Source organism: Mizuhopecten yessoensis, unplaced genomic scaffold, assembly GCF_002113885.1.
Source record: "Mizuhopecten yessoensis strain PY_sf001 unplaced genomic scaffold, ASM211388v2 scaffold1309, whole genome shotgun sequence".
Classification (NCBI taxonomy): Eukaryota; Metazoa; Mollusca; class Bivalvia; order Pectinida; family Pectinidae; genus Mizuhopecten; species Mizuhopecten yessoensis.
This window is the reverse complement of record NW_018403982.1, coordinates 22533-45856: the sequence shown is the minus strand read 5'-3', so window position 1 is coordinate 45856 and position 23324 is coordinate 22533. Positions and strand designations below refer to the sequence as shown.

The 23324-nt window shown below is 32.7% G+C and overlaps 1 protein-coding gene across 1 annotated transcript in view; it reads left to right on the top strand.

Moving 5' to 3' along the window:
* The window catches only part of LOC110458834 (hemicentin-2-like), an 86329-nt gene extending 67826 nt beyond the window's left edge, over window positions 1-18503 (top strand). Inside the window, exons 13-16 of the mRNA XM_021510789.1 lie at window positions 10590-10652; window positions 13772-13828; window positions 16360-16397; window positions 16873-18503. Coding sequence (XP_021366464.1) covers window positions 10590-10652; window positions 13772-13828; window positions 16360-16397; window positions 16873-17037 — 323 coding nt within the window. The 3' untranslated portion in view covers window positions 17038-18503. The remainder of the gene's footprint in view (window positions 1-10589; window positions 10653-13771; window positions 13829-16359; window positions 16398-16872) is intronic.
* The last annotated feature ends 4821 nt before the right edge of the window (window positions 18504-23324 follow it).

Here is a 23324-nt window from a genome sequence, read left to right as displayed (position 1 = left end):
CTCTATGTTAAATTATTCTATATCTACCACCTATATTAATTTACCACCTGTACATATACACCATTTCTCTCTATGTTAAATAATTCTTTATCTACAACTTCTTTTAATCTTCTGCATTTACATATAGATACCTTTATCTCTACGTTGAATATTTCTTGTTTACCGCCTGTATATTTGTACCGTCTTTACATTTATCCAACCTGTGTAGAAGTCCTTTCTTTCTTTATCTACCACCTGTCCTTATTTACCGCCTGTACAAATATACCACTTGTCTCTATGTTAAATAATTCTTTATCTACCACCTGCCTTTATATCTACCGCCTGTACAAATATACCACTTGTCTCTATATTAAACAATTCTATATCTACCATCCGCATATATCTACCGAATTTACCACCTGTACATATATACCACTTGTCTATATGTTAAAATCTTTTTATATCTACCACCTGTCGCCTGTATAACTATACCAGTTGTTTCTATGTTAAATAATTTTATATCTACCCCCTGTCCTTATTTACCGCCTGTACATATATATACCACTTGTCTCTATATGTTAAACAATTTTATATCTACAACCTGTCCTTATTTACCGCCTGTACATATATATACCACTTGTCTCTATATTAAACAATTCTTTATCTACCACCTGTCCTTATTTACCGCCTGTACATATATACCACTTGTCTCTACGTTAAATAATTCTATATCTACCGCCTATATTAATTTACCACCTGTACATATACACCACTTATTTCTATGTTAAACAATTCTATATCTACATGTACCACCTGTCCTTATTTACCGCCTTTACATATATACAGCACTTGTCTCTATGTTAAACATTTCTATATCTACCGCCTATATTAGTTTACCACCTGTACATATACACCACTTGTCTCTATGTTAATCAATTCTATATCTACCGCCTATATTAGTTTACCACCTGTACATATACACCATTTGTCTCTATGTTAAACAATTCTATATCTACCGCCTATATTAGTTTACCACCTGCACATATACACCATTTGTCTCTATGTTAAACAATTCTATATCTACCACCTATATTAATTTACCACCTGTACATATATACCACTTGTCTATATGTTAAACAATTCTATATCTACCACCTGTCTTATCTAACGCCTGTACAAATAAACCACTTGTCTCTATATTAAACAATTCTATATCTACCTTCTGTCTATATAACTACCGCCTGTACATATATACCACTTGTCTTTATCTTAAACAAATCTATATCTACCACATGTCATTATTTACCGCCTGTACAAATAAACCACTTGTCTCTATATTAAACAAATCTATATCTACCACCTGTCCTTATTTACCGCCTGTACATATATACCACTTGTCTCTATGTTAAACAATTCTATATCTACCACCTGTCCTTATTTTATTTTCTGCTTGTCTTTCGATACTAAATGTAAATATTTATCACCTTTACATATCTACCACCTGTATGATCTATCATCTGTATATATCTATCACCAGTATACTCTTACATCTCTAATCTACCACCTGTATTACATATCATCTGTATATATCTACCACCTGTATAATCTATCATCTCTATATATCTACTACCTGTTTTACATATCACCTGTTTATATCTACCACCTGTAGTATATATCACCTGTTTATATTTACCACCTGTAGTATATATCACCTGTTTATATCTACCACCTGTAGTATATATCACCTGGTTATATCTACCACCTGTAGTATATATCACCTGTTTATATCTACCACCTGTAGTATATATCACCTGTTTATATCTACCACATGTATTACATATCACCTGTTTATATCTACCACCTGTATTACATATCACCTGGTTAAATCTACCACCTGTATTACATACCACCTGTTTATATCTACCACCTGTATTACATATCACCTGGTTATATCTACCACCTGTAGTATATATCACCTGTTTATATCTACCACCTGTAGTATATATCACCTGTTTATATCTACCACATGTATTACATATCACCTGTTTATATCTACCACCTGTATTACATATCACCTGGTTATATCTACCACCTGTATTATCTATCACCTGTATTATCTATCACCTGTATTATGTATCACCTGTATTATCTATCACCTGTATTATGTATCACCTGTATTATCTATCACCTGTATTATCTATCACCTGATAATATCTTCTACCTGTATTACCTTCCACATAAATGATCTATCATCTAAATAAATATATCACCTCTATTATATATCACTGGTTTATATATACCACCTGTATTATATATCATATATATATATTTATAGCTATCACCTGTCTATATCTACCACCTGTATATATCTACCACCTGTATTATCTATCACCTGTCTATATCCACCACCTGTTTATATCTACCACCTGAATAATATATCACCTTTATTATATAACATATGTTTATATCAACCACCTGTTTATATGTACCACCTGTATCATTTATCACCTGTCTATATCTACCACCTGTATATATCTACCACATGTATTATCTTTCACCTGTCTATATCTGTCACCTGTCTATATCTACCACCTGTATATATGTACCACCTGTATTATCTATCACCTGTCTATATCTACCACCTGTATATATCTACCACCTATATTATTTATCACCTGTCTATATCTACCACCTGTATTATCTACCACCTGTATATATCTACCACCTGTATTATCTTTCACCTGTATATATCTACCACCTGTCTATATCTACCACCTGTATATATCTACCACCTGTATTATCTTTCACCTGTATATATCTACCACCTGTCTATATCTACCACCTGTATATATCTACCACCTGTATAATCTATCACCTTTATTTTATATATTATATTTATATCTACCATCTGTTTATATGTACCACCTGTATTATTTATCACCTGTCTATATCTACAACCTGTTTATATGTACCACCTGTATTATCTATCACCCGTCTATATCTACAACCTGTTTATATTGATCACCTGTTTATATGTACCACCTATATTATTTATCACCTGTCTATAGCTACCACCTGTTTATATGTACCACCTGTATTATTTATCACCTGTCTATATCTACAACCTGTTTATATGTATCACCTGTATTATCTATCCCCCGTCTATATCTACCACCTGTTTATATCTATTTCTTGTATTATATATCACATGTATATATATATCGCCTGTATTATCTATCACCTGTTTATATCTACCACCTGTTTATATGAACCACCTGTATTATCTATCACCTGTTTATATGTACCACCTGTATTATCTATCACCTGTCTATATCTACCACCTGTTTATACGTACCACCTTTATTATCTATCACCTGTTTATATCTACCACATGTATTATCTATCACCTGTTTATATTTACCACCTGTATTATCTATCACCTGTCTATATCAACCACCTGTTTATATGTACCACCTGTATTATCTATCACCTGTTTATATCTACCACCTGTATATATCTACCACCTGTATATATGTACCACCTGTATTATATATAACCAGTTTTATCTATCACCTGTTTATATTAACCACCTGTATTATATATCCTCTGTTACTATCTACCACCTGTATTATATTTCACCTGTTTATATTTACCATCTGTATTATATACCACCTGTTTATATTAACCACCTGTATTATATATCCTCTGTTACTATAATTCTATATCTACCACCTGTCTATATCTACCACCTGTTTATATCTACCCCCAGTATTATCTATCACCTGTTTACATCTACCACCTGTATTATCTTTCACCTATTTATAATATCAACCACCTGTTTATATGTACCACCTGTATTGTCTATCACCTCTTAATATATACTTACAGTATTATCTATCACCTATTTATATCTACCGCCTGTATTTTATATCCCCTGTTTGTATCTACCACCTGTACTATCTATCACCTGTTTATATTAACCACCAGTATTATATATCACCTCTTTATATTTACCATCTGTATTATATACCACCTGTTTATATTAACCACCTATATATCACCTATTTATATAATACAGGTGGTAAGTATAAACAGGTGATAGATAAAACTGGTTATATATAATACAGGTGGTAATATAAACAGGAGATAGATAATATAGGGGGTAGATATAAAAAGGTGATAGATAATACTCGAGGTAGATATAAACAGGAGTTAGAGAATACAGGTGGTAGATATAGGTGATAGATAATACAGGAGATGGTAGATATCAACAGGTGATATATAATACAAGTGGAAGATATAAACAGGTGATAGGTAATACTCGTGGTAGATATAAACATGTGGTAGATAAAACAGGTGGTAGATAATACAGGTGATAGATAGGTGATAGATAATACAGGAGATGGTAGATATCAACAGGTGGTATATAATACAGGTGGTAGATCTAAACAGGTGATATATAATATAGGTGGTAGATATAACCAGGTGATAGATAATACAGAATGGTTATATAAACAGGTGGTATATAATAAAGATGGTAAATATAAACAGGCGATAGATAATACTCGTGGTAGATATAAAAAGGGGATAGATAATACAGGGGGCAGATATAAACAGGTGATATATACTACAGGTGGTAGATATAACAGGTGATAGATAATACTGGGGGTAGATATAAACAGGTGAAATAAAATACAGGTGGTAGATAATACAGGTGATAGATAATACTGGTAGGTGATAGGTAATACAGATGGTAGATATAAACAGGTGGTAGATAATACAGGTGATAGATAGGTGATAGATAATACAGGAGGTAAATATAAACAGGTGATATATTAATACAGATGGTAAATATAAAGAGGTGATAGATAATACAGGTCGTAGATATAAACTGGTGATATATAATACAAATGGTAGATATAAACAGGTGATAGACAGGTGGTAGATATAGATTTGTTTAAGATAAAGACAAGTGGTATATATGTACAGGTGGTAAATTAATATAGGCGGTAGATATAGAATTGATTAACATAGAGACAAGTGGTATATATGTACAGGTGGTAAATTAATATAGGCGGTAGATATAGAATTATTTAACGTAGAGACAAGTGGTATATTTGTACAGGCGTTAGATAAGACAGGTGGTAGATATAGAATTGTTTAGACAAGTGGTATATATGTGCAGGTGGTAAATAAGGAAAGGTGGTAGATATAGAATTGTTTAACGTAGAGACAAGTGGTATATTTATTTAGGCGGTAAATAAGGACAGGTGGTAGATAAAGAATTGTTTAATATAGAGACAAGTGGTATATTTGTACAGGCGTTAGATAAGACAGGTATATATAATAAAGGTGGTACGTATAAACAGGTGGTAGATATAGACAGGTGACAGATATAGACAAACAGGTGATATATAATATAGGTGGTAGATATAAACGGGTGATATAAAATACAGGTGTTAGATATAAACAGGTGATAGACAGGTGGTAGATATAGACAGGTGACAGATATAGACAAACAGGTGATATATAATATAGGTGGTAGATATAAACAGGTGGTATATAATACAGGTGGTAATATAATACAGGTGATTGATTAAACAGGTGATATATAATATAGGTGGTAAATATCTACCACCTGTATATATGTACCACCTGTATTTTATATCCCCTGTTTGTATCTACCACCTGTATTATGTATCCCCTGTTTATATCTACTACGAGTATTATCTATCACCTTTTTATATCTACCACCTGTACTATCTATCACCTGTTTATACCTACCACCTATATTATCTATCCCCTGTTTATATTTACCATCTGTATTATAGACCACCTGTTTATTTTTACCACATGTTAATACCAACCACCTGTATTATATATCGCCTGTTTATATTTGCCACCGGTATTATTAATCACCTGTATTATATATCCCCAGGTTATATCTACCCCCTGTTTTATCTACCACATGTTAATATCTACCTCCTGTATCATATATCATCTGTTACTATCTACCATCTGTATTATCATCACCTGTTTATATTTACTACCTGTATTATATATCCCCTGTTTATATTTACCATCTTTATTATATACCACCTGTTTATATTAACCACCAGTATTATATATCCCCTGTTTATATTTACCATCTTTATTATATACCACCTGTTTATATTAACCACCTATATATCACCTATTTATATTTCCCACCTGTATTATATATCACAAGTTTATATCTACCACCTGTACTATCTATCACCTGTTTATATCTACCCCCTAAATTATCTATCACCTGTTTATATCTATCACCTGTATCATATAAACAGGTGATATATACTACAATAGATAATACAGGTGGTATATATAAACAGGTGATATATACTACAATAGATAATACAGGTGGTATAATACAGGTGGTAATATAATACAGGTGATTGATTAAACAGGTGATATATAATAGAGGTGGTAAATATAAACAGGCGATATACTCGTGGTAGATATAAAAAGGGGATAGATAATACAGGGGGCAGATATAAACAGGTGATATTTACCACCTGTATTATATATAACCAGTTTTATCTATCACCTGTTTATACCTACCACCTGTATTATATATAACCAGTTTTATCTATCACCTGTTTATATTAACCACCTATATATCACCTATTTATATCTACCATCTGTATTATCATCACCTGTTTATATTTACTACCTCTATTATATATCACCTGTTTAGATCTACCACCTGTATTATATTATATATCACCTATTTATATCTACCATCTGTATTATCATCACCTGTTTATATTTACTACCTATATTATATATCACCTGTTTATATCTACCACCAGTATTATCTATCACCTGTTTATATTTACCACCTGTATTATATATCACCTGTTTATATTTACCACCTGTATTATATATCACCTGTTTATATTTACCACCTGTATTATATATCACCTGTTTATATTTACCACCTGTATTATATATCACCTGTTTATATTTACCACCTGTATTATATATCACCTGTTTATATTTACCACCTGTATTATATATCACCTGTTTATATTTACCACCTGTATTATATATCACCTGTTTATATTTACCACCTGTATTATATATCACCTGTTTATATTTACCACCTGTATTATATATCACCTGTTTATATTTACCACCTGTATTATATATCACCTGTTTATATTTACCACCTGTATTATATATCACCTGTTTATATTTACCACCTGTATTATATATCACCTGTTTATATTTACCACCTGTATTATATATCACCTGTTTATATTTACCACCTGTATTATATATCACCTGTTTATATTTACCACCTGTATTATATATCACCTGTTTATATCTACCACCTGTATTATATATCACCTGTTTATATTTACCACCTGTATTATATATCACCTGTTTATATTTACCACCTGTATTATATATCACCTGTTTATATCTACCACCTGTATTATATATCACCTGTTTATATTTACCACCTGTATTATATATCACCTGTTTATATTTACCACCTGTATTATATATCACCTGTTTATATCTACCACCTGTATTATATATCACCTGTTTATATTTACCACCTGTATTATATATCACCTGTTTATATTTACCACCTGTATTATATATCACCTGTTTATATTTACCACCTGTATTATATATCACCCGCTTATATCTACCATCTGTATTATATATCACCTGTTTATATTTACCACCTGTATTATGTATCACCTGTTTAGATCTACCACCTGTATTATATATCACCTGTTTATATCTACCATCTGTATTATATATCACCTGTTTATATTTACCACCTGTATTATATATCACCTGTTTATATTTACCACCTGTATTATATATCACCCGCTTATATCTACCATCTGTATTATATATCACCTGTTTATATTTACCACCTGTATTATGTATCACCTGTTTAGATCTACCACCTGTATTATATATCACCTGTTTATATCTACCATCTGTATTATATATCACCTGTTTATATTTACCACCTGTATTATATATCACCTATTTATATTTACCACCTGTATTATATATCACCTGTATTATATTTACCACCTGTATTATATATCACCTGTTTATATCTACCACCTGTATTACCTATCAACTGTTTAAATCTACCACGAGTATTATCTATCACCTGTTTATATCTTCCACCTGTATTATCTATCACCTGTTTATATTTACCATCTGTATTATCTATCACCTGTTTATATTTACCACCTGTATTATATATCACCTTTTTATATCTACCACCTGTATTATCTATCACCTGCTTATATTTATCACCCGTATTATTTATCACCTGTTTATTTTTACCACCAGTATTATCTATCACCTGTTTATATCTACCACCAGTATTATCTATCACCTGTTTATATCTACCACCTGTATTATCGATAGCCTGTTTATATTACCACCTGTATTATATACCACCTGTTTATATTAACCACCAGTATTATATACCACCTGTTTATATAACCACCCCTCTATTATATATCACCTGTTTATATCTACCATCTGTATTACCTATCACCTGCTTATATATACCACCTGTATTATCTATCACCTGTTTAGATCTACCACCTGTATTATATATCACCTGTTTATATCTACCATCTGTATTATATATCATCTGTTTATATTTACCACCTGTATTATATATCACCTATTTATATTTACCACCTGTATTATATGTCATCTGTTTATATCTACCATATGTATTATATATCACCTGTTTATATTTACCACCTGTATTATATATCACCTGTATTATATTTACCACCTGTATTATATATCACCTGTTTATATCTACCACCTGTATTATCTATCACCTGTTTATATCTACCACGAGTATTATCTATCACCTGTTTATATCTACCACCTGTATTATCTATCACCTGTTTATATTACCACCTGTATTATATACCACCTGTTTATATTAACCACCAGTATTATATACCACCTGTTTATATGACTACCTGTATTATATATCACCTGTTTATATCTACTACCTGTATTATCTATCACCTGTTTATATTTAACATTTGTATTATTTATCAACTGTTTATATCTACCACCTGTATTATCTATCACCTGTTTATATTTACCATCTGTATTATCTATCACCTGTTTGTATTTACCACCTGTATTATATATCACCTTTTTATATCTACCACCTGTATTATCTATCACCTGCTTATATTTTTCACCCGTATTATTTATCACCTGTTTATTTCTACCACCAGTATTATCTATCACCTGTTTATATCTACCACCAGTATTATCTATCACCTGTTTATATCTACCACCTGTATTATCTATCATTTGTTTATATTACCACCTGTATTATATACCACCTGTTTATATTAACCACCAGTATTATATACCACCTGTTTATATAACCACCTGTATTATATATCACCTGTTTATATCTACCATCTCTATGACCTATCACCTGCTTATATCAACCACCTGTATTATTTATCACCTGTTTATATCTTCCACCTGATTATATATCACCTATTTATATATATACCACCTGTATTAGCTATCACCTGTTTATATATACCACCTGTATTATCTATCACCTGTTTATATCTACCACTTGTATTATATATCACCTGTTTATATATACCACCTGTATTATCTATCACCTGGCTATATCTACCACCTGTTTATATTTACCACCTGTATTATATATCACCAGTTTTATCTATCACCTGTTTATATTTACCATCTGTATTATCTATCACCTGTCTATATCTACCACCTGTTTATATCTATCACCTGTATCATATATCACCTGTTTATATCTACCATCTGTATTATCTATCACCTGTTTATATTTATCACCCGTATTATATATCACCTGTATATACATCACCTGTATCTAATATCACCTGTATATATATCACCTGTATCTAATATCACCTGTATCTAATATCATCTGTATATATATGCTAGTTAAAGGACTCTTTATAATAACTTTATATCCATAGAAACCACCTCTTTGTATATGGACTGTTTTTACTTGTTCCTCTAGTTGTTCTGTATAGACGGGTTTCATTGTTTCAACATGGCGACAAAATAACCTCAGTCTTGAATAAAATGTTAGCGTTAACTATAATGACTTACGGATCAATGACGTATCCTGACGAGTATTATATTTAGAAGAACATTTTCGACATTTTGTTACTTTATCACTTTGAGAAACGAGGAAAGTTTTGTGTTTTACGTTGTTCTCTTTTAAAATTTGAAACCAATTTATGTTTGGAAAGGGTTGTCTATCTGACAAAATAGTTTAGTTTGTTTTTTTGCTAATTCTATTTATTTTCTAGACATAAATGAAGCCGAATTTAAATGTTTTATTGTTCCTTCAATAATTAATTACATAATAGCTAAATATGATAACTAGAATATTTTATTGTGTTTCGTATAGTCATACATTTGAAAATACAATGGATGAAAAAGGAAAGATAAAACGTTACATTGTGCTACTTTTCATTACCAATAAAGTTTCAACTACGAATTAACCATGAAATACATTTTGATCGATATTTTAGATAGACCCGCATCTGCTGGACCTAGCAACGTATACGGTACAGGAACAAAGCCCAGTGCAACAGGTAAATATATACTTTGAATTCTAACACTTTTAGTTTAGGTATAAACTTTCAGGTAAGTAAGGAATTTACATTTGTACGTAAATTGATATGTTTTTTTTCTGTTTATTGGCTGTGTTTGACTTAAATTGACATGTATTTAATCATCCGCTTATTTTCTAGTGAAATATGTTTTATAGTTAGCAAAATATCATCTTTTAAAATTTTGATAAGAATTGCAAGATTTGAATACTGAATAAATTACCACGTTCCCATACTTTACAGGAGACATGCTGTATTTCTAACTTTAATTTGCTAACGTTAATTTATTTGTGATTCACTCTTTTTTCTAGTGACATGTTAGAAATTGCTCAATAATTAACCTTAAGGTATAGTTGTGTGTTGTATCTCCAATGAGAAAAGAGTTCATCGCCTGCTTGCCCTTTTGCTATAGCAAATATTAGATACTAAAAAACTAACCTTTTATAATTTATTTACCACGAGATCATTTTGGCTCCTCAACAAGGTGTCGATCACCGACCTCTTCATCTCCGATGATTAACCACTTTGATTCCTGTTAAAGTATTAGTTATGCTCTTAATTGAAACTCACGATGCTTAACCACTTTGTTTACAGTTAAAGTATTAGTTATGCTCTTGATTATAAAGCACGATGTTTAACCACTTTGTTTCCGGTTAAAGAAGAAGTTTTGCTCTTGATTATAAAGCACGATATTTTATCACTGTATTACTGGCCATAGTTTATGTTAAGCTGTTTGTTATACAGTACGGTGCTCTACCACTGTGCCATTGGTTATATTCTCAGTTAGAATAATACGTAAATATTAACTTACTAGAGAGAATTTCCAACTCCCTGATAATGGTCGCAACGTATAATTGTCTAAGTATGAATATAGATTTCAAATATATTTTATTGATTAAACAAAAGGATTGAGCAACAGGCTTTGCCTATATAAGCTCTCTCCATGGCTTCCAGCATACTTTTGATATTTGAAGACATTGAATACAATATTTACAAACAAACATTTTATTTCAACTCATCTCATGACACATGGATACATTTATTGCTAGGTAATATACATTTAATTAGGCTGGCTTAATATTTTCATGTTTCTACAGAAAAAAAGTCCTTGGAAAAAAATACAAACTTTGCGATATTAATATTTAATATAGTTGTAAAATTTGTGTCAAGAAGAATTAAATATACCGTTATGAATATACACAGTATTCAAATCGAATTAAATATATGGATATACGTCTTGACCTTGAGCAACTAAAATTTACTACGGCAACATGAAATAAAGCAAAACTGATACATGCATGTATGCTGATAAAGAAATGTACCAGGACTTATTTGATGTAAACATGTCTTGAGATGAGTTGGAAAATCAAATAAAAAATTAACTAATAGAAAACAGAAAAAAATATATATAAAAAACATAAATAAAAAAATATTAATATGAAAACACAAAAAGACATAAATAATTATATAAGAACACAAAATAATCTCAATCACTCACTCATACACTCTAACACCACATTTGTATCTACAGGCATGGGTTTGTTGGTTTATTTAATGTAGTTAATATTTGTTTTAAATGAATGTGCAGTTGGGTATTAAATATGATAACAAAGTACACTAGTTCACAGGATACAAATATGTGGCATTTTGGTATTTCATAATAAATTATTAGTTTTTCAATAATTAAATAAATTATAACTATTGATTTACATTACTCCATCATACCTTAAGTGTCATGACCACATAAAGTCCCTGGGCATTTGTTGCCATGTGATCAATCAACCTTGGTATATTATATGTAAATATATATATTTATTATCCACTATTAACAGAAATAATGAATTTATCTTACAGAATACAAATAATACACCAACCACATACAGCTTGTATAAATTATCTATTTAAACTGTCCTGTAGCATTAATGTATTTATGCACACACTCCATCAATTGATTGTTCTGTAAATCACTATTACTAGCGATTCCATTTAGAATAGTACTTACAGGTACTGTATTATGGAAATCTTCATCATTTAATATAAGATCCTGCATAAAAGTTTGTCGTTCTTCTGTATAGAGAGGACATTCAAAAAAGAAATGATAAGAGTTTTCAATTGCATGACTACAAGGACAGTTTGGACTATTTTTCAAGTGATCTTTAAACAGATTATAGTTTAGTTGACTAGCACCATTTCTTAATTGACACATTAATATATTACTTTTTCGTGAACCAGAGTATTTAAATACAGGTGTACATACATTTTGTTCTGTGTCCCCTACAATTACCTTTTGTATTTCCCTTTTAAAAGTAATAATATTTGTAATATTAGTAAGGTTATTATTGGCACTGTTCCATATGTTCATCATACTGGGAAAAAAACTATTAGCATATAGTGTGGTTCTAGGAAGGGGCTCATTGAAAATTCTTGAGTGCCTAAGATTGTATGTATTTTCTTCTGGGTTTAATATATATGGTTGAATAATTTCATGTAGATAATTTGGGGTTATTTTGTTTGTTATTTTAAAGAAGAAGATGTGTTTATGTTTATCCCTCCTATTCTGTAAACTTTCCCACCCTATTTCTTTATATAATATACAGTGGCTAGTGCCTTTTCTTAGACCAGTAATTATCCTGATAGCATCAAGCTGTATAGATTCCAAGAGATCTTTTTCTTGTTTTGTACAGTTATCCCATATAACACAAGGATACTCTAGAATAGGTCTGATAAGTGTAGTATACAATATTTCAAGTGCCTTTCTACAGATTTTATATTTTAACATTCTTAGAACATTTACTCTTTTAGATGCCTTTTCAAAAATAAAGTTTATATGATGTGTCCAGTTACCATGTTCATTTAAGTAAACCCCTAGATGTTTGTGATTTGTAATATTACTTACCCGAGTATTATTAAATACTAGGTGTGGATGTGGGTTATCTGCAGTAATTTTCTTAGATACTATTATGAATATAGAGAAAATAACATCAAATTTACAGGTAGCCAAGTACACAGTAGAAAAGTGACGGGACAATCTACTTTAAGGTATATTATGACAGAATAGTTTGACTCACTTCTAACTTGCTAACCTTTTGCCAATATTGTAGACAGAGCCAAGTCTGCTGGGCCAAGAGACATATATAGTACAGTATCAAAACCCACAGGTAAATATATTCTCGTTTTACTAAAACAAAAGAGGATTTTTTTCTTATAAACGGTTAATATATTTCAATTACCGTTATTATGTCCCTCAAACATTTTTTGGAGAGACATATTGCTTTTGATCCGATTCTTATTATTATTAAGTCCCCCAAACGAAGTCGGGGAGACTTATTGTTATTGTTCCGTTTCTTACTTATTCTTCTTCCTATTATTATTCCACCGCTGTTCTCCGCGATTAATCTCAGAAACTACAAATGGGATTCTTATCATACTTTGCAAACATAATCAGTACGATATCTAGTTGTGCATCTTACTCCTTTTTTCCGGGACAACCATCCAAGATGGCTGCTGCTGCCTCTGATTGGCCGAAATCATATCCAGTAATAACATTCGTTATATTTGATGGAACATAATGAAACTTAGTGAAAGGGATGATAACGTCACAGCGCTCGTTTCACCAAAACATTTTGACTTTGGATTAAAAATGGCGGCCAAATGCAGCTTCTTATTGGTCGAAATTTAAGTACGTCCAATTTTGATGAAATTGGTATGTAGGTGTAGTATGGCACTACGAACACAACTGCGTTGTTTGTTTTGTCAAAAAAACAAAATGGCTGCGTAGTTAACAGGGGAGGGGTGACTTCCGCTATTGCTCGCAATTCTAGTTATTCTTCTTCTTCCTCTTCTTCTTTCTCTTCTGCAGTAACAGTTTCCGACACATTTCTCAAAAACTATTGGATGGAACTTTACACAAGTGTTCATCATGAAGAGGGTGTGTGTAAATGACCTTTCATTTTCCGATCAGTCAACAAAGATGGTTTCGTTGCCAAAGCAACCACACGGAAGCTTCTGATTGGTCGACATTTAGATATTGTTCGATTTTGATGAAATTTGGTATATAGGGGTATTAGGGGACTGCAAATTCAATCGCAGTGGTCTCGTTGCCATAGCAATAGCGAGGAGGCTACTGATTGGTCGAAATTTAGATATTGTTTGATTTTGTTGAAAATTGGAATATAGGTGTTTTAGGGAACTACGAATTCAACCGCATAGGCCGATACGTTAAATGTTAGTCACTTTTGCTCTAATATCATATGTAGGTCTATTTTTGCACTGCGAACATAACTGCGGGGATTTGGAGGACTTATAATTTTCTTTATAATTCTTATCTCTTCCACTTTCTTCCACCGACGAGGTTTCCGACATGTTTCTCAAAAACCGTAGGGCGGAATTCAACGAAACTTTACAGTAGTGTTCGTGTATGACAGGCGGTGCGCAAGAGTATTTTCGTTTTTCTATCGGTCATCCGAATGGTCCGCCGGACGGCGGCCTCTGATTGGTCGAAATTTAGACATCATCCAATTTTGTTTTGTAATTAAACAAAATGGCCGCCATTTCCTGACCTCTGATTGGTCGAAATTTAAATATTTTCCGATTTCGATCAAATTTGGTATGTAGGTGAATCATGGGACAACGATCACTCGGCCCCCATTTCCTGTCCCCTGATTAGTAGATATTTAAATATTGTCCATTTTTGATCAAATTTGATCACTCTGCCATCATTTCCTGGCCTCTGATTGGTCGAGATTTAAATATTGTCCAATTTTGATCGAATTTCGTATGTAGGTGTATCATAGGACAATGATCACTTCCTTGCTTAGATTTCACATTTCAACAAAATGGCCGCCGTTTTTTCCTTTGATTGGTCAAAATTTAAATACTGTCCGATTTGGATGACATTTGGTATAAAGGTGTAATATGCCACCACGAAAACAACTGAAGTGTCCGTTTTATGATTCAACAAAATGGCCGCCATTACTTTAATACTGTCCATAAGGCTTCTGATCGGTTGAAGTTTAGACTTTGTCAAATTACTCTGAAATTCGGTGTTTAGGCATATTAGGTCTTAAGGAACAATATCGCATCTTCTATAAGCTTCATTAGTGACTACAGGGGTCGTTTGGGGACTTTGTAACGGCTATCAGTTACAATCGACACTTTGACCTCGAGGCAACAATAGATTGCTCTGCTACGTGCTGTTTCACATGATCTCTCTTTGAGAGCAATTTTTCCAGACATGTTAGGGATTGCCAGATAGTTGGGTTTCCATATTACGTTTGGGTTAAATGACCTGTTCTTTCATACAGTACTAGGGAAAGACAAAAAAAGCTTCAACGCGCTATTATTCTGAAAACGTCACCATAGCGTCATTACTTTATGCAGTGTTATCAAGGTAGCTTCGTGAATTTTATGACATTTTGCATGCGCCCCTGATGATGGCGCGGTGCATTGGTTTGACATTTGAAACTGTATTACTGATAACCTCTAATATATACATATTATTTCCTGAATGTCAATACAAAAACTAGTGTTTCAAATTGTATCAAAAATGAATGTGATATAAGTATTGGTATTATTAGCGTCCGATAATTTACAATTTCACCCATTGCTAGGCCGTTATCAAAAATTGGAACGGAATATTTGTCTCGACCAATTAGAAATAATAAATATTCTTACATTTTATTTAATTCAGCTGGAAAAAATCAGGAGCTAGGCCCAGAAACAACAAGGGTAAGTATATTGCTATCTCTTTGCTACCTTCTTTACATTACTGCACGATTCATTCATCTATTTGACCGTTTAATATGCAATTTTCAGGAAACGTTATCAGACTTTAAGTTTACGTTTTACTTTAACATTACTCGGATAGAAAACGCTCTCATCTGAATGAAGTCTCTTATATCATCACTTGATAGCATACGTTCTACATTGTATACAAAGGGCGTGGTGGCCAAATGTCCAGGCATCTGATCGGTCCGATCAATAGCCCTCACCACTGGATCGTAGGTTTAAGGTCGCCATGAGGCAGTCGTCAGGTACTTTAGCGTAGGTCGGTGTTTTTTCTCCGCCGCAATCAAACCTGGTTCGTCCTAAAATGAACATAGAAGTTATAAGTTCGTAAACCAAATACAAAAATAAATAAATAAGAAAACAAAACCTACTTTAAAACGTCACTGCTCTAGCTTAGCTTACTTCTCTGTTGTAGACAACAAACAAAGATGGCCTAGTGTACTTAGAGGTAGATTTCACCAAGAAGACAGACGGCGAAGAGACTGGAAAGGTTGCCATCCATGGTATAGAGAACAAGTGTGATTACGGGGAAATTGACTTCTCGAAGAAAGTCAATTTACCAGAAGATATGGAAAACTGAGGAACTCCCAGTCAGATACTTATTGCTTGTACGCTATTGAAGTATCTGTGCAAGGATGTCTATTTAGTTATTCCGTCGCCAGTGTGCCTATGCAAAGTCATAAGCAATCATGATGTGCAGAAAGTTGTTTCTTTGGAGATATAATCTTTCAGGTATTTTTGTTTTCGCCCGCCTTGGTATTACTTCCTTGTTATTTTTTAAGAATGGTATGGTCATAGAAAATCTATTTCATAAAACACTTTGCCGTACATATATTTAAAAAGAGTTCGGCAACATGCATAATCATGTACAAAGCTCTATCCGTAGAGGTAGACTATGTTGATCTAAATTAGTTTAAAACTAACACGTTTTACCTGAACCTCTGACAAGAGTTTAAAACTAACACGTTTTAACTGAGCCTCTGACAAGAGTTTAAAACTAACACGTTTTAACTGAGCCTCTGACAAGAGTTTAAAACTAACACGTTTTAACTGAGCCTCTGACAAGAGTTTAAAACTAACACGTTTTAACTGAGCCTCTGACAAGAGTTTAAAACTAACACGTTTTAACTGAGCCTCTGACAAGAGTTTAAAACTAACACGTTTTAACTGAGCCTCTGACAAGAGTTTAAAACTAACACGTTTTAACTGAGCCTCTGACAAGAGTTTAAAACTAACACGTTTTAACTGAGCCTCTGACAAGAGTTTAAAACTAACACGTTTTAACTGAGCCTCTGACAAGAGTTTAAAACTAACACGTTTTAACTGAGCCTCTGACAAGAGTTTAAAACTAACACGTTTTAACTGAGCCTCTGACAAGAGTTTAAAACAAACACGTTTTAACTGAGCCCCTGACAAGAGTTTAAAACTAACACGTTTTAACTGAGCCCCTGACAAGAGTTTCCAGTTAGATCACTCACGCAGTGACTCACATATTTTAGTCGTAATTTTGTATTGATAAATGGATTGACTTGTCTCCCCTTTACCAACAGAAAATAATAAATGAGTCGAACCATATCGAAAAAGGCATCTCAACTACATTGACTATAATCAAATATGGCATGAATTGAGCTGTCGATTGAACAAGAGGCCAAATGGGCCTGCATCGCTCCCCTGGTGTTAATCAAACACGTGTAACCTTTGGACTAAAATAAAGCTACAGGCAAAATAAAGTATGTATGACGCTAAGTCATTCAAAAGAACCCGGTAAAAATTAAAACATTTGACTCCTGTGTCCTTGAAAATCTAACAAGGTTTTTAAGTTGAACAAGCTTTATAACCCTTATTCCAGCATGCAACCTGCCGAATATCACTTACCTAAAACTGTTGTTTATTGACATTAGGTCATAAATCAAGTTTATATACATTTGACAATACCTAACCTTGAAAGAAGGTAAAGACCATAAACGAACTTTGTAGCCGTTCATCCCTGCATTCTACTAGCCAAATATCATCACCATGGGTCTACTAGCCAAATATCATCACCATGGGTCTTTTGAAAGTTGTTTAAATATTATTCTGAAAAAAGGAATATTTAACCTTGTGACCTTGAATATGCGCAAAGGTCATTCATTTAGACAAAGTTGATAGCATTTAATCCTAGCTTGCTTCTAGCAAAATATCATTACAATGGACATATGCTTATTCAGAAGAAGTTGTATAACGTTTGTAATATAATTGACCCATGTGACCTTGAATAAGCGCGAAGGTTATTCATTTGGACAAACTGGTAGTATTTTATCCCAGCATGCTTCTGGACAAATATCATTATTATGATCCTTTTTGTTATTTAAAAGAAGTTATTAAATGTTTTAAGGTAATTGACCCCTGAAACCTTGAATATAGGTGAAGGTCATTCATCTGAACAATCATGGTAGCACTTGATCCCTGCATGCTTCTGTCCAAATGTCATCGTCCTAACCATTTTGGTTATTTAGAATAAATTGTTGAAATTGTTTAACATAGCCAATTAAAACTATGTAAAAGATGGAATCATCATATCTTAAGTATATGATGCCACAAAATATCAAAAAATGTATGTTGCTGATAATCATATACACTTGTCATATTTTACCATTCCACTGTATATTTAATCCATATACACGTGTCTTTTTTTTAACCTTTCCACTGTATATTTTATACATATACACGTGTCGTATTTTACCATTCCACTGTATATTTTATACATATACACGTGTCATATTTTACCATTCCCCTGTATATTTTATACATATAGACGTGTCATATTTTACCATTCCACCGTATATTTTATACATATACACGTGTCATATTTTACCATTCCACTGTATATTTTATAAATTTAGGTTTACCTTTGATTGCCTTTGATATATTTCAATGTACATTAATTTAAGTTTATCACAAAACCTTGATTTGTTGTATTGCGGGGCACTTCTTACCTTTTACTGGTGGGCAATATGATACATGTAGTTACTTGTCTGGTGGGCAATATGATAGTTACTTGTTTGGTGGGCAATAAAATAGTTACTTGTCTGGTGGGCAATATGATAGTTACTTGTCTGGTGGGCAATATGAAAATGGCTGCAAATAAGTCTGCCAATGTGTCTACACATGTTCTGACACCGCAAAATAAGAAACACATATAGAATATTTTCGTTACATTTTTTGTTAATGAGTCCAAGGTTAGAATCACGGTCTAGCACTGGAATAAAGTCATGCCAGGAAAAGAGGTTCCAATGCGTAGATTGATTTTTGGCAGTGGAACGGGGATCCTTTAAAGGGACTATTTAGTAAAATAACACCCTTAATATCGATCAGATACTGGAAAACATATACCTCCTAATGAAGTTATACATAGTTGATAATGGCATGACATGAAGGCAACGTCGAGTGAGGTCAGTTTTACCTTTTTAGAAATCCGGTGATAAATATAGCTACGACCGAAATATCGCAATATCCGAGCCTTTCAGTGAGAAGTAAATATGTACAGTACCACGCTGTCGACCGACAATGAATCCGAATTCACACATAACACACGCTTGTCACTTTGAATGTACACAATACGTCGCAAGCAAAAATAATAAATAACACAATATATAAATCTAATGAGATATTTCTGTTCACAGTCGGATTGGAATAAAAAGAAACAGGTTTAAATACAGCAGGAACACAAGATGGAACCGAATGGAGAACTCCAAACCGTACAAATTAAGATATCAGTAGACTAAACGTAAAGTAAATTACTCGCTTTTAACGATGATTGAGATGTTGTTTGAAAGATGCTATTGAATCCGAATAAATGTAGGAATTTTAAAGAAGTTAGACGAATAAAGCGAGAATGTACCTTCTCTCCTCGGCTGAATAACACATTTGATAATTAGACGTTCATCAACACCTGTCGCTAAAACGTACGGTTGAACAGTGAAGAATTTCTTCATTACTGATTGAAAACGCCAAAATACATTGTCTCTTGTCAATATCCCTATATGTATTGTTCATCAGGATTTTTAAATACATTATTATGAAGAATTTTGCTACTAGATTGTATATAAAAATCTTCACTAAATTGTCCCTTTACACCCCGCAAAACCTCAGAACAGCACCCATTTTATAATTGTACCCAACCACTTCAACGAAGACTTTCAAAGAAAATCCAGTTATTATGTAGTATTAAGATATATAGATTAGGTTTTTGTTTACAGTTCTAGATGTATATGAGCAAACTCTGCCGCAACCTTTTCTCTATAATGTTGTAATACATTTATTTGTGCGGTATAGCTTAATATCACGTCAACCTATCAAACGGGGGTTTCTCTCGCACCATGCAGCAGTAAGTAACTGTTGTTTTAGCTTTATATTAATCTATTGTCTTGATACGGGGTCTTTTGACGGAAAATTCCGACTCATAGTCACTTCAAGAAGCTAAAATTGATTAAACTTTAGTTTGCCTTGCCGCCTTGCTCGGAAATAAACTTTGTTTACTTATTCGGGATGTATTAGCAAATATATGTAAACAATAACAGAGAAAGCATCTATGTCGTAGTGTTGTTGAACGTAGTATAATGGTGTTAATTGTAGCTTTACCATACACAATATGTACATATTAACCACCTGTTTAGCCGGTGATTTCCACGTGCCTAAATATGATTGATTTATACTGATAATGAGGAAATTGAATTTACCCGGATTAAAGAAAGGATTAAAGGAAGTAAGGGTGTTTATTAGATGTTTATTGCAGAAAGCCTAACATAGTAAACACCAATGGTGCAAAGAATGGAAATCCAGGTATTAAGCGTTTCGAAACATATGTGGATATAAAGGCGTTAACTTTCTAAAACATATCCTGATGTCCAGTAGAAGTCGGTATATACTATTGAAATATTATCAGTTTATTTTTATATACTCGATCTATCACCTGTACCCACCCGTTAACCGATCTATCACCTGTACCCACCCGTTAACCGATCTATCAGTATATTAGTATCCACCATGTATCACCTCATCCTCGATATCCATCGCTCCTTGCACCCCTGGAATATGTCATAGCAACAGTGTAGGCTTAGTGTGCTACACCTTGTGGATGAGACAAGAAGACAGGATCGATCCTTTGATGTACATCAAATAAGCTCACGGTCACGTAACGGTAAACATTGACAGGCTTTGAAGTCGGGCGTCTCTCCTTTGTAATCTTCAAAGGACAGGTACCAGCCTAGCGATTGGTCCGGGTTTTTTTTTACCTGAGACCAATCAAGCAGCTATCTTCGTGCCTTTAATTTTGCTATGACATATTCCAGGGGTGCAGAGAGCGAAAATGAGCGTACCCCCTGGATATCAAGGATGGCATCACCTGTACCCACCCGTTAAACGATCTATCAGTAGTTTAGTACACTTCTGATAAAACTTTCAATCTGTTCCCAACAGATATTCACTAGAAAACAAATGTTAAAATCACGTATATGTATATGCCTACGAAATTATCATTCCGAAGATGTCCTGTGAATAACAAGAATATAGTAAGCATATATTTCAACATATAGTTTTGTCAAACAAACTAACTTTTTATCTTAAATACTTCATTTACTTAAATTTGTTTATTGTAATGCCATCTTTGTGTATATTGCTGTATCTCTTGTGAGTATTAAATTTGTGTATTGTAATGCCATCTTTGTGTGTATCGCTGTATCGCTTGTGAGTATTAAATTTGTTTATTGTAATGCCATCTTTGTCTGTGTCGCTGTATCTCTTTTAGCATCAGTTTTTAATTTGTATTCCCTAAATGCAGATATTTGTTTTATTCTTTAAATGTCTATCGCTTTAAGATTAAATGCTGAAATCAAAGTGCAGTGTGGTTTTTTTGTTGTTTTTTTGCAAAAATATTTCGTTTTCATTAAAAATGAGACATATTCTTTAACTTTGAGCTAATTTGATTACACGGAATGACCATTATTATCTTTAGGGTTATTAAACATACACCGACAAAATTGAATGCAATTTTCTGTGTAAAATCCGCTCGTCAGATTTATGCAAATTGTACAAGTTTGTAAGGAATAAACAAACAATGAGAGTTGCGAGTAAGATAGCGTTACATTGTTTTATACATTGAGGGTACTGCGTAAGATAATGTTGTTTTGATACATTGAGGGTACTGCGTAAGATAATGTTGTTTTGATACATTGAGGGTTGTGCGTGCGATACAGTTTGATATAATGATTTTATAACTCTAATGTTTGATACGTGTAATTGTAAGTGCAAGATAAACACCAGGGGAAAAAAAGGGAAAAATATTAGATAATAGAAAATAGGTACAGAGGAAATGCTTAAATCAAAATTGAAGACATCATCAAGCCAATAAAATACCGAAAATGACATTTTGTGTTCCGGAAGTGTACTTATATAACATGTTACCACCAACAAAATTTGGGAAGGAAAGCTTAAATGTTTGATTTGGTTACTGTTAAATATATATACGTACATGTCTCCAAACGACATGATAGTTAGATATGGGCACTGGATACGCAGAAAATTAAACGCGACAATGCGGGAAATTAATTTATCAATAATTCAAGGCGATGCCCTTTTCAGAGATAAATAAAGAATAAAACGCTCCATGCATGTGAAAAAGTAGATGTCATAGCAAGACGGCATATGGGAAGGTGTCACCCCACACTCGACAAGTTATTAAAGAAAATAAGTAAAAAATGGAAAGTTATATCGTAAATTGAAGAAAATAATATATACTCGAATGTTTACCGGACTAAAAGTTGTGGAATCCGGAATCAAGTTTTGTGGGGAAAATGTGGATGATATTTTGGCGATTCATCATGGACATTA